The sequence below is a fragment of the Periophthalmus magnuspinnatus genome, chromosome 9, assembly GCF_009829125.3.
Source record: "Periophthalmus magnuspinnatus isolate fPerMag1 chromosome 9, fPerMag1.2.pri, whole genome shotgun sequence".
Lineage (NCBI taxonomy): Eukaryota > Metazoa > Chordata > Actinopteri > Gobiiformes > Gobiidae > Periophthalmus > Periophthalmus magnuspinnatus.
This window is the reverse complement of record NC_047134.1, coordinates 36,016,856-36,030,789: the sequence shown is the minus strand read 5'-3', so window position 1 is coordinate 36,030,789 and position 13,934 is coordinate 36,016,856. Positions and strand designations below refer to the sequence as shown.

The window sequence follows — 13,934 nt, the reverse complement described above, 5'->3', positions numbered from 1 at the left end:
TTACATATTTATTATTTTAATTTTGCTATTTGATTTTAGTCTAAATGTTGATTTATTTTTATTTATAATGTGTTTGTGCAGCACTTTGGAAACTGCATTTGTTTGTGAAATGTGCCATATAAATAAAGTGGATCAGACTGGATTGGACGTCAGGATCCACCTGGTTTTGTCTTTTCTCCTCCTCTGGACCCCAGTCCGCCGAGCGTCTCCATCTCAAAGACACTGACCGCCACTGCTCCCCCTAAGCTGCGCGCGTGCGCAATTGCGCACTACTGACACGGTCTCCGCGCACAGAAAATCTGTGCTGTGCACAAAAACATCGAACCGGAGTTGAAAATAAAATAAACACACAACAATTCATTCTGCGCTATTTTTCAGTGTGAGTCGTGAGTGTGACCGGGACGAGCTGCTCCAGACAATTATGTGATTCACAGACGGATCTGCGCAGGTTATCCACGTCATTGACAGACGTCCTCATGTCCTCATGTCCTCATGTCCTCATGTCCTCATGGGCCTATCAGAGTTTTAGCCGATGTGACCGACGTGGAGTGAAAACTCGCTAATGATTCTAAGGCCGTGTCCCAATTCGTCAAACTGGCCTTCGAATCACCATTTGAAGTGTGCATCGAAGGGCAGTGACGTAATTTCCGGCGCGACAAGGGCTGTCCCATTTCAACCCACCCTACTGAATGCGGCCGACAAACCTGCCCTTCCCTTTGCACCGTTTCCATGGAGATCGGACGTAACCGAAGCCTGCATCCGTGCACACTTCACGCACTTCTATATTCCATCATGCACCGCGACTACACAAGAAACAGAAGAAAATGGAGTCCGTTGCGCAATACACAAATGTTCGTACTGGTTTAACTCATCAGAGCAACATGAAACTGTTAAATCTGAATAAAGATCTGTACAGTGTGTTTGATTAAAAAGGAGGAGAGTTACATGGAATAAAGGAATGTGCAGTTATTCACAATAAGAGACATTATTATCATTAGAAAATATTACTGCAATAAGAAAAATGTAAGAATGTTCGTTTCTATTGTGTCAAAGACCAAGAGAAACATAAAGTCAGAAGAGTTTAATGATCCACACAGATAATGTGAACAATGAAGCAACGGACTCTGAGGAAAGAACAGAACAGACAGAACAGACAGAACAGACAGAACAGACAGAACAGACAGAACAGAGTCCTGAGACGGGCACAAAATCTTCATGAGTTCCGGTACATTCCATAGGTCTGCGCCCCCTGGTGGACACGTGTCATTTACCTTCGTGTTAGTAAATCAAGACACTAGTTTGATGTAGCTGCACTGCTAGAAGATACTTTACAATAATAAGATGAAAAGAACTGGCACGACATAGAAGGGAAACAGCGCCCTCTACTGTTATTAAAGTGGTGTAGCCACTGGAGAAAATACTGAACCATTAAACTGTAATATCCCACTATATGTACAACTAATCAGTGTCTCTGGTTTATAGACTATGAATGTAGAAATTATATTGTTACCTCTGTCTCTGTTATTACGTTTTCACAAGGTTTATTTTGTTTAAGTTATGAAGTAGCTACAATTGAGAAAAAAATCACCTTGAACATTATATTTGTCTATTGATATTCAATCTAAACAGAAAGAAACGGCTGTGACGACGATATCTTGGCTTTTCTTCTATTAAATAATAAATAATTAAAAATAACGTACGTAATGTACGTATCGTACGCTCAAAGACAGAGGTGGAAGTGCGGTCCGTGGTGTGGACCTGTCCCACTTCATGGACTGGATGGAGACTACACTGAGGAGGGCAGATTCTCGACCGGAACCTTCAAACTACACTTTGAAGAGTACTTCGAAAGGACCCTTCAAAAGGTGCATTTGGAGAATTGGGACACGGCCAACATGGCATTGAGAAGTACACATTTTCTTCCGGGTATGTCTGTTTACAGAAAACCATGGCCTGTCATACATCATGTGCCGCTGCTCATTGGCTGTAAGGGGAAAACGTCACTAAACGTGTGTGATGTAATTGGTTGATTCTACAAGGGGGAGAGTGGGGCGTACTCTTCCAGTCATCTGTAGCACTGATTCGCTGTCTGCGGCCTCAGTAACCCACAGCCCCCACCTTATTGGCCAACTTTGGTGTCAATCACAAACTAACAAGTTTGTTTTGCGCTGAGGAACAAAGTTGGCGCTGTCAGAAGTTTATTATGCCTGAAATCGACAAAAGAAATGCAAAAAAGTGACGGAGTAGATTTCATATTTGGAGTACTTTCCTGCAGCAGATTGGACATGGAGGATCTTATTTTGTGGACATAATTTCTTGACTGGATTATATTCTCTGGACCTTTATGGAACAAATGAGACCAACTTTGTGTGAATATGTTGATGTTTGACAGAACCAGAGCGCTCAAAGGTAAGTGAAGTCCAGATTCACACTTTGTGACTTTTCTGCAAAAACGTCTTTCCTGTCAGCACTGTGGTGATTACAGGTGTAAATGGTTTACATATTCAGAAAGACGAGCGCTGCAGCTTTCATTTGATGTGTAGATTGTTTGTGTGGGTGACGCAGAAGTGTATGTACATTGCTGTAAATGTTGTAAAGTAGGCCCGGGCCGTCGGAACGTTAACAGGTTAATAATTACCGCGATAATATCGTTAATCGCGATTATTTTGGCCACGATAATCGTGAGTCTAAAATTTTATATCGTCCCATCCCTACTTACATTGGGAACGCCCACTTTTGTTCGGTACAGGTCTCAAGATCTCATTTCATTTCGCCCATCCCTAACTATGAGCACAACAACAGACAAAATGTGTTGCTTTGCTTTTTATTGTCTCATTTTTGTCTGTGGAGCTGTTGTTTTCACCTCACAATAATTATTTCCTATGCACACGGACTATGAAACACTTCAGGAGAGAAAAGGTTCAGTTCAACTGTAGACTTTTGGATTTGTTATTAAACTGTAGACTATGGAGGCACTTGACAAAACGACATGAGATGAACCATGTGAGCAGTGGGTGGGGCTAAACAGTATGATGTCATCCTGTAGGAACAGAGAGGACGCAGCTCCTCCCACCACCAGCAGGGCAGCGCTGGAGAGTAAACACTCTATTGTCCAACTGAATTTAAAAAGGAGCAACAAGAACATTTATATTTGACATTTGAGTGTTGTCAAAGTCCTTTACATGGATCATTCCTTCACTCCTCATAAATCATTAACCTGGAGTCTAAAAAACACATTTGTCTGAACTAAATGGACCCAGTAATAAAATATGAATGATTAACCTTTATCAGCCTCTGGAGGATCACAGCCCAACATCTTTACTGCACACAGATGTACAAATACCAGATTAGATTGTTTTATTCACATTTATCAGAGATCTCAGGAGAGACTTTATATCAAACAGAGGAGGAGCAGAGGAGGCTCACAGTGACTCAGGAGGTGTTGGACATTATTACTGAGGTAATAATGACTTGTATTTACTTGTGTTGTGTCACAGTCACTTTAGTGGCTTTTTGAACACATTCTTTGTGTAATCCTAGTTTTTTGGTCTCAGACTCTACACTTCTAATGGGTTATTGAGTCATAATTTCAGGTGGTACTCGGCAAGATTCACCTGTTTTACATTTAGAATACACTCAACATTTAACTTTGATTTGATTCATTCCAATCTGAGAAAACACTTCAGTTAGTGCAGTTTTTATGCTCTGTGTCTGAGTATAGATTTTTGAAGCACTTTTTTGAGTAATACTTGTACTTTTATTTGTATCCATGTAATTGTACTTAGTCACATTTAAAATCATATGAGTAGTGAGTACAGCACAAGTCCCAATGGTCCTGATCCACGTCTGTCTCACCTCTGTATCTGCTCCTTTATAAACAAACACATAACATCACTGCATCGCCTGCTCTGATTGGACACAGCTCAGAGAATATGCAGATTGTGCTTTGAAATGTTTCACTTTAGCTTTAAACTCTTCAGTTTATATCAAATACTGATCAAAAATGCAGCTCACAATCTGTTAAAAAGTCAGTAGTACTGTTAGTAGTATTTCTCATGTGTACTTTTTCCTTTTCCTTGAGTACAGATGTGCAGTCCTCTCTCCATCTCGTGTTGTAGCTGCTGTAACCTGTTGTTTTATGCTGAGCCATAGAGTGTAGATGAGACAGGCGAAAGACACAGTTTTACAGATGTAGTGTTCACTTTGAGCAGCTCAAATGTAAAGGGACAGGGCCAGAGGAGCTGCAGGCTCAGACCTGCTCATTTACATTTATTCACCAAATCATCTTTTGGTTTTCTAGTTTATACAGAGAAGTGTCAGAAGTGTTTGGGACATGAGCCTGTTTGTTTTGCGTCACAATCACAGGTCAAAGGTTTGATATAAAGTCTCTCCTGAGATCTCTCATAAACAGTAAAGGTGTTGGACTGTGATCCTCCAGAGGCTGATGAAGTTTGATCATTCACAGTTTATTATTGTGTTGCTATAGCTGTGTTTCAGACATCACAACATTCTATAGAACAATCATATTTAATACAGAAGAGTCAAATGTGTCTTCAAACACATTTGCTGTAATAATGTGGCTCGAGTCACAGAATCAGGTTCAACATTTGTGAATTTACATGTTGGATGTGACTCATGAAAATACCATGTGATCAACAGAGAAATGTGTCTCTGTCGATCTGAGAGTACGACATCATCACACTGTAGAGTCTGAACAGCACCAACAGAGACAGATCCACTTTGGACAAACATTTAAGCCTTGTCTTTATTTATCCAGTGTGGACTGAATGAATAATGCAGCGTAAAGGTGCTGTAGAAATCCAAAACATTATGATTCATAGATTTATTCCAAAATCTTTAGTTTTGTGCTCAACAGAATCAGACGAGCAGTTTTACAGAGATCACAGGCTGAAGCACACACTCAGGCCCTGGACACACCCTTAAAGAGGCATTATGGAACTTTTCTGGAGGAGGTCACTTCATTGTCTCTATGGAGATTTTAGTATGTCACAGAATGTTACACAGTACAGCATTAAATATATCTGTTTTGCATTTATTGAATTCCAGATGTTTTTATGACTCAAAATTGCCAAACTTACATTTTTACTATGAGCACAATCTCCACCAAATGGTGTAACCTGCTTGTTACAATATAGTTTAATGCCATTCTGTGGAACATTCCGAGCAAAACAATAACATCTCCATGTGAACAAGCAGGTGTCTGACCCTCCACAGCAAAGTTACACAGTGCACCTTTAAGATAAAATAGGATGTTTGTAGAAAAGTAAAAAGGGAAACTGATAGGTTCACAACCTATGTTACAGTTCAAAAAAGAAGAGAAGACAAGAGAGATTATTTTGTCTCAATATTGAGGAGAAAGAGCGGAGAGGCAAAAACCCAAGTTACAAATCACCACCCTCTCTCTCACACACCCTTGCTTTTTTTAATTTACTTCCCACGGTTTTGTACCAGCCAGTAAAATGTCACTATTTTACTCGGTAACGGGACTCCGCATCCGTCCCTCTTAGTACTACTACTACTATTAGTATTAGTAGGTTTTAGTACCTAATTGGAGCCTAGGATAATTAGGGTTTTTCTACGCGCATGACCCCCAGTCATACCGTTTTTTAAAAGCAAGACTTACTCACTCGTCTCGTCTCTCTTCCTCGGTATCCGTCAACCTTTAGACTCCAAAAGATATAAGAGAGCCAGTCCTGGAAAAGGTCTCGAATGCTGTGGCCACAGTCTCTCCTGGGTCTCCGACATCCGCTGGAGTCCTCCGGTATATTGGAATCCGGCTCGAAGGACCAAGTTGATAGGTTCACAACCTATATTACAGTACCTTTAAAATGAACAGTGAGATAACATAATATACTTGAATATATATTTTGAATCCATCAGAAACGTTTAGGACCAGACTCAGGATCTGGGCCAGATCCACGTCCACAGACAGAGTCCAAAGTCCAGGTCCAGGACAGGTCCAGACAGCAGCAGTGATGGAAGGAGTTCAGCTTTAAAGCACTGAGTAATGTCAGGTTTATTTCTCTGTGTTCTGCCACATTAAAACACATGGGAATAGAACCACCAACCTATCATTGACATTTCCTTACTTTCTGTTTGACAGGACACTGTGTCTGTGTTTCTGTTTGAAGTGTCTTGCCTAAGGGTTGTGCCACTTGGTCTGGAGTTTGTCAAGAGAAAACTACTAAACTATTATTTGATTAATCTGGAACAAAGGGGAAAGAAAAATGACAGACATCTCAAAAATAACTGTACATAAAAAATGAATATTTTTAGAACCACAGATAAACAAAGTAGAAGAAGAAACATGAGGCGGTTAGACACATGTCACAATAAAACACAGGAGTGAAGTCTCTAAATCAGACTCCAGACTCCAGTGCTGAGGACTGTGATCTAATGTGGGGTCCCCTGTGTCCCTCAGCAGCACCTCTGCCCTGTCAGACTGGACTGAACATGGATCAGAGAAAGACCAGAGAGGACAGAGCCCCTCCCTCGATAAAAGTTCACAGGTAAGAGAGGATCACTAACACTCCACCACTGTTCTCCATGTCACAGCTCAGACTAAAGCCACTGCTCCATCTGTGTCCACAGACCTGCTCCCGGGGCCAGCGCCGTCTCATTCAAGAGTCATGACTCAATGCAACGATGGGATGATTTTAAAAGAGAACATGGTCCACAGTAAGTCAGACTCACAACACCTCATAATGTCAGGACTTTATGTTAACAGCTTTTTTTTAGAATGATATGGATGACTAGTTTTTTTAATTAAGCTCAACATAAGTGAGAGCTGCAGATGACCTCTATGACTGTGAGGAGTAACTTCATGCTCGTCTCAGCAGCAGGAAATGCAAGTGCAAGACACTTGTGTCTTTGGCCTACAAAAGGCCTTCTATGAGATCCTAGTCCAGGCCCATCACCCACTGGACCTGCTTAAGTCACATGCCTTTAACGGCTGTGTTTCTCCAACAGAGGTACTTTTGATTTGTAACTGGAATTAAAATAGACTCTGAAAAGAGCCAACAGTTGACAAACTTCTTTCAGGAAAAAAAGAAACCAACTGACTTAATAATAATTCAGATCATTCGATTTTATTCACACAGGGACAGTTTACACTAAACACCGACCAAAAGGAAAGATGCATTGTACCAGGTTATAGCAGAAAATGATCATTTCCACCTGTCGTCCCTGGGACAGAATCTGAAAGTAAGATTAAGATCAACTTTATTATCCCCAAGGGGACATTTGTCTTGTATCACTGCCACAGTTTAAAACACAGTTGTACTCACACATCACACAGACAGACACAGTCAGAGCTCATCAATTAAAGTCCAATGTCCATTTTGTGTCTGCACAGCCATAAAATGTCACTGCACCAGCCCCATTTCACAAATATCACTAATAACAACCAAACATTTAACTCATTAAACTCAGATCCTGAAGCTCACAGGAGATAAACTCAGATCCTGAAGCTCACAGGAGATTAAAGGGACTTAAGCCTCTGTTGAGCACATTTGTTCAAGAGGGAAACAGAAGTGGACAAATTAGAGTTTATATCTGTTACTCTTAAAGTGATGTGCTCCATAACACCTGAAGGAACAGTTTCATATTCACCACACAACAGGTGAGAGGGGTTCTAACAGTTCATCTTGTCCCATCTGTGAGTCCCTCAGGAGTGACAGGTCTATGGCACATCCACTTAAGTTTGCAACAGAGCCGTGAGTTTCCACAAGTGTTGAATAAAACAATTGAAATGAACATAAGTGTTTCATTAGTCTCTCTCACAGAGTGGAGCAGCAGGGTCCAGAGGTCCCCAGTGGTCAGCACCATCAGACACAGCTGGACTCCATATTTAAGGTCTGTCACTAAAGTTTGTAAATGTTCAGATGAATGAGAACTTGTTCCACACAGATCTGACACTGACTGTGTTTGTGTTGTTTATAATGTGTCTGTTCAGCTTCTGGAGAAGGACATCTTCACTTTTGTCCAGAAGGAGCTGAAGAAGCTCTACAAGGTTCTGAGCACAGATTACCCAGAATGCTTAGAGCCAGAGGAGGATGACGAGCAGAGGAGCAGCAGTGAGGCTGTTCTGAAGATCACACTGAACTTCCTGAAGAGGATGAAGCAGAAGGAGCTGGCTGAGCGTCTGAGGAGCAGTAGGACCATTTAACACATTTAACAAGGTTCTCACAGTCGTTTTATATTCTCTGAGACTCAGGCCTGTATCTGTTGTCTTCATTCAGGGACTTATTCTGGAGTTTGCCAGCGTAAACTGAAGTCTAACCTGCAGCAGAAGTTTGAGTGTGTGTTTGAGGGCATCGCTAAAGCAGGAAACCCCACCCTTCTGAATCAGATCTACACAGAGCTCTACATCACAGAGGGAGGGTCTTCAGAGGTCAACCAGGAACATGAGGTCAGACACATGGAAACAGCCTCCAGGAAACCAGACCCAGCAGAGACACCCATCACATGTGAAGACATGTTTAAAGGCCCAGCTCACACACATGGACCAATCAGAACAGTGCTGACAAAGGGAGTGGCTGGCATCGGGAAAACAGTGCTCACTCAGAAGTTCAGTCTGGACTGGGCTAAAGGCAAAGCCAACCAGGACATACAGCTGCTGTTCCCGTTCACTTTCAGAGCACTCAATGTGCTGAAGGAGAGACGCTTCAGCTTGGTGACACTTGTTCATCACTTCTTTAGTCAAACAAAAACAGAACTCTGCAGCTTTGAAGACCTCCAGGTGCTCTTCATCTTTGACGGTCTGGACGAGTGCAGACTTCCTCTGGACTTCACCAAAACCAAGACCCTGTCCGACCCCACAGAGTCCGCCTCACTGCACGTGCTGCTGGTAAACCTCATCAGGGGGATCCTGCTTCCCTCCGCTCGCCTCTGGATAACGACACGACCTGCGGCGGCCAATCAGATCCCTGCTGAGTGCATCTCCATGGTGACAGAGGTCAGAGGCTTCACCGACCCACAGAAGGAGCAGTACTTCAGGAAGAGGTTCAGAGACGAGGCCAACACAATCATCTCCCACATCAAGACGTCCAGAAGCCTCCACATCATGTGCTACATGCCGATCTTCTGCTGGATCACTGCCACAGTCCTGGAGCATGTGTTGAAAAGCAGAGAGAGAGGAGAGCTGCCCAAGACCCTGACTCAGATGTACATCCACTTCCTGGTGGTTCAGGCCAAAGTCATGAACATCAAGTATGAAGAAGGATCTGAGACAGACCCACACTGGAGTCTAGAGACCAGGAAGATGGTGAAGTCTCTGGGAAAACTGGCCTTTGAGCAGCTGCAGAAAGGAAACCTGATCTTCTACGAGTGTGACCTGAGGGAGTGTGGACTGGACGCTGCAGCGGCCTCAGTGTACTCTGGAGTGTTCACACAGGTCTTTAGAGAGGAGCCAGGCCTGTACCAGGACAAGGTCTACTGCTTCATCCACCTGAGTGTGCAGGAGTTTCTTGCTGCTCTTCACGTCCATCAGACCTTCATCAAAACTGGGATCAACCTGCTCTCAGAGAAACAAACATCAGTGGAATTTTATGAGACAGCTGTGGACCAGGCCTTACAGAGTCTAAATGGACACCTGGACCTGCTCCTCCGCTTCCTCCTGGGTCTTTCATTGTCAACTAATCAGAGCCTTCTACAAGGTCTGCTGAAGCAGACGGGAAGTAGCTCCCAGAACAATCAGAAAATAGCTGAATACATCAAGAGGAAGCTGAGTGAGGATTTGTCTGCAGAGAGGAGCATCAACCTGCTCCACTGTCTGAATGAACTGAATGAGCGTTCTCTGGTGGAGCAGATCCAACAGGTCCTGAGGTCAGGACGTCTGTCTAAAGCCAAACTGTCTCCTGCTCAGTGCTCAGCTCTGGCCTTCATCTTACTGTCATCAGAAAAAAATCTGGACAAGTTTAAGCTGAAGAAGTACTGTGCTTCAGAGGAGGCTCTCCTGAGGCTGCTGCCAGTGGTCAAGGCCTCCAACAAAGCTCTGTGAGTAACATTTGTTTAACAGAGGATGGTTTGATTCAACTTCAACATAAACAATGTTTTCTCTCTCCAGACTGAGCAGCTGTGACCTGTCAGAGAGAAGCTGTGAAGCTCTGTCCTCAGTCCTCAGCTCCCAGTCCTCTAGCCTGAGAGTCCTGGATCTCAGTCACAACGACTTGAAGGACTCAGGGCTGGAGATGTTGTCTGTTGGTCTGAAGAGTCCTCACTGTAAACTGGAAAAGCTCAGGTCAGAGGGGTTAATATTACTCACTATTACATAACCTGTTGGTAGTTGCATTGGAAAATAATATTTGATAAAACTAACATAAACATATGGGACTTTTTATTAGTCTCATTTGGGGTTAAATGCAGGGGTGGATTTGGGCTGTGAAATCTGGGGACGTCTATAATCCACCAGTCCAGAAACAAACAACTTCCCACACATTAAGGGTGAGCCGCTGACGGCTTCTCACAGAGGAGCAGCAGAGTTGCCCTGTGTCAGATGGGAGACATGTGAGAGGGGCGGAGCTCCCTTCAGCTGCAGACCCCTCTCACATCTCTTATGTTGAATGTTATGTTGAAGTCAAACAAGTCCAGCACCGGCCCACATAGGCTGAGGCTTAAACTCTTGTGTGGTGGTTCTAGTCTCTAATGATGCACTCTGCCCCCTTGTGTCCACATAAGTGTAATGCTGTGTCTTTAGGTTGTCTGGATGTCTGGTCTCACAGAGGGGCGTGGCTGCTCTGGCCTCAGCTCTGAGCTCCGCCCCCTCCCACCTCAGAGAGTTAGACCTGAGCTACAACCATCCAGGACCCTCAGCAGAGCTCCTGACCGCTCTACAGGACCAGCGCCCCCTGCTGTCTGTCAGGTGAGACCGCCCCCTGCTGTCTATCAAAGGCACAACCACACAAAGCAGTACACTGGAGGTGAGGCCTTTAGGCACAAAAGCAGAGGAACCACCAACCCTCAGGCAACTCCCAGCTCCATCTGCATTGGTCCAGATGTTGGACCTGGTTTATGGCTCATATCTCTGTAATTACTGGGCCTCACAAGAATCAAACACTTGCACATAGTTCAGTAGTAGTAGTATTAGTATTTATAGTAGTATTTATAGTAGTATTTATACATGTATATAGCTCCTGTTGAGCCTTATAGACAGAGGTGTCAGGACTGTTCCAGAGCTAGATGGGGTTCAGCTGAGTCCTGGATCTTGGGTTTAGACCTGGTCCTTCTCCTGGTCTCAGTCTGGATCTGAGGGTCCACTGTGCAGGACTCAGGGTGGGGTTCTGACAGGACTGGGTCTCTAACCTGTGCACGTTGAGGATGAGGAGATATATACAAACATACACCTAAGTCCTGTGCTTGTCCTGTGTAGTCTGCTGCTCCTTTCTGCTCAACATGATCCTAGTTTAGTCCTGGGTCAGTCCTGGTTCAGTCCATGTTTAGTACTGGTTCAATACTTGTTTAGTCCTTTTTTAGTTTTGGTAGATCCAGTCCTGGATTATTGTGAAGTAAACATGTGTGTTTTAGTAGTTTTAAAGTCATCATCAGTGACACGTGCTGTAACAGTCAGTTTTACCTGTGTATTTCTGTTGTAGTACCTGATAGCTCCATATGGTGACACCTCTCTATGTGTAATGTACTGTAAGGTCACAAGTCATCACTTGTTGCTGTTTTACAGACACACACCTGTGCGCTCTACAGCTCATGTGTGGTACAGGTATAAAACGGACTCATCTCTTTCATGTGTGATTGTTGTTGCCGTGGAGACCTGGCATTGTTTGGTTTGTAAATGTGAAATAAACCAAGTATCAGTGTAAATCTAGAAGTCTTGTTCTTGTTCTATCCCAGATGTTAATGGCTGTAGTGAGTGCTCTCCGCCTGACCACGACCACACATTACAGTGCTAACAACTCCATGACTAACACCCCTGGGTCTTTGTGGATCATTTAAAAACTCAGATGGAGCTCAAACTTGTCTCCGTCGCTCTGTCTGTACAACAGTGTGTGTGTGTGTGTGGGTGTGTGTGTACACGTGTCGGGGTGTGTGTGTGTGTGTCTGTACAACAGGGCTCTCATCCTCATGTTCAGTGTGAAAAGTAGTTCCAAAGAGAATCTTAAAGTCAGTCCTGAAGCTGACAGGGAGCCAGAGGCCCACACAGGAGAAACGTGCTCATGTTTCCTGGGGCCTGTGAGCGCTGTAGCATGCCGTCACTAAGAGTGACTTAAAGTGGATTTTCCTCAAATCAGGAGCAGTAGAACTGTCCATTCAACACAAAAACTACTGGAGAGTGTGTGTCCTTCATGCCCCATGTGCTGAAAGAACCAGTTTATGATGAGTGTGAACGTGTTGTGATCATCATCTCAGGACTTTAAAGGCCCATATCACACTATTCTCTCATCTGTTCTGATGTTGTTTCCTCATCACAAACAGACCTGGAGTTGTGTTTTGTTTCATTCACACATGTTTAACACACAAACCTGCAGATTCTGGCTGAGTTCTTCTCTCAAACAGAAAACACTCTGTGTTTCAGTCTGGCGTCTTGTGTTTCAGTCTTGTCTTGTGTTTCAGACTGGACCATGCTGGAGCTGTGAGGTTAACACCAGGACTAAGAAAGTGTAAGTTTTGAGAAACTCCATTTGAAACAGACACTTATTTAAAATGTATAAAATGGTCCAAGGACCTCACATAGAATATATATTGTTGTGTGAGAGACCTCAGACTGTGAGGTCCACAGCTGTGTCCATGACTGAATCCAGAGTTCTTCTTAAGCAGATCCTGAAGAGTCCTGGATCTGGTGGGAGGTAGAACATCCCATCAGTAAGCATAAGGCACAAGACAGGGAACAACGAGAACTGAGCCAAGCGAGAATACCACCCACTCTTATTCTCCCCAGGTGCGGGTGATTAGGAATTAGCTCCAGGTGTGTATGGGAGGAACCAGCTCTCTGCCCCAGCTCCAGACGCAGACACGTGACCAGGCAGGAAAGAAATGCACAAAAAACTAACAGACAGACCAGGATCATGACACTGTGTCATGGAGCACAGCGGAGTGTAGGAATGTGTGGAGTGACGTCAGAGACTGGAGCTGCACTTGACCCATATTAAACTATAATTAAATGTGTGTCTCCACATGGGACTAACTGCTGCTGTGTTGTGTCTTCTCTCCATCAGATTTCTGTGATCTCACTCTGGATCCAAACACAGCTCACAGAAACCTCAAACTGTCTGACAACAACACGAAGGTGACACGTGTGACAGAGGAGCAGCCGTATCCAGATCATCAGGACAGATTTGACCACTGGGGTCAGATTCTGTGTTCCACTGGTCTGACTGGTCGCTGTTACTGGGAGGTCCAGTGGAGAGGATATGTTTATATATCAGTGTCTTACAGAGGAATCAGAAGGAAAAGACACAGTAATCACAGTGTGTTTGGACGCAATGATCAGTCCTGGAGTCTGGAGTGTTCTGAAGATGGTTTCTCTGTTCGTCATAATAACAAACACACCTCCCTCCCTCAGCCCTGGTCCTCCTGGTCTGGGACAGTCTCAGTGTTTGTGGACTGTCCTGCTGGCTCTCTGTCCTTCTACACAGTCTCCTCTGACCAACTGACCCACCTCCACACCTTCAACACCACGTTCATTCAGCCTCTGCTCCCTGGGTTTATGCTCTGGACTGACTCCTCAGTGTCTCTGTGTCCGACAGACTCATCCTCCTCTGTGTAAAAAAACAAAAACAAAACACTTTGTTTTTATTTTATAATATTTTATTTCTGCTTTTATTTGTATATTTTTGTTTGTTCAAATTATGAATATCTTAAAAATAAACCCTTAGCCTTTTCAGCAGGTTAAATCTACAGCACCTGTGGAATAAATAGTATTTACCTGGAGGAGGTGCTTCCTGTTTGGAGGGTATTGTGAA

At 43.7% G+C, this 13,934-nt stretch overlaps 1 protein-coding gene across 1 annotated transcript; it reads left to right on the top strand.

The window, feature by feature from the left end:
- The first annotated feature begins 7,672 nt into the window (after window positions 1-7,672).
- LOC117376457 (protein NLRC3-like) lies at window positions 7,673-13,738 on the top strand. The gene is made up of 8 exons (XM_033972947.2): window positions 7,673-7,736; window positions 7,806-7,875; window positions 7,976-8,174; window positions 8,262-10,017; window positions 10,088-10,261; window positions 10,718-10,882; window positions 12,586-12,632; window positions 13,188-13,738. The coding sequence occupies exons 1-8, from the start codon at window positions 7,705-7,707 to the stop codon at window positions 13,736-13,738; spliced, it is 2,994 nt and encodes a 997-aa protein (XP_033828838.2). The 5' UTR covers window positions 7,673-7,704.
- Window positions 13,739-13,934: the final 196 nt, after the last annotated feature.

Excerpts from the sequence above, each read along its gene's own strand:
- LOC117376457 (XM_033972947.2), top strand. The coding sequence starts at position 7,705 with ATGGCACATCCACTTAAGTTTGCAACAGAGCC. Across the intron at positions 7,876-7,975 it reads AGCTGGACTCCATATTTAAG|CTTCTGGAGAAGGACATCTT; the intron begins GTCTGTCACTAA and ends GTGTCTGTTCAG. Across the intron at positions 8,175-8,261 it reads GGCTGAGCGTCTGAGGAGCA|GGACTTATTCTGGAGTTTGC; the intron begins GTAGGACCATTT and ends GTCTTCATTCAG.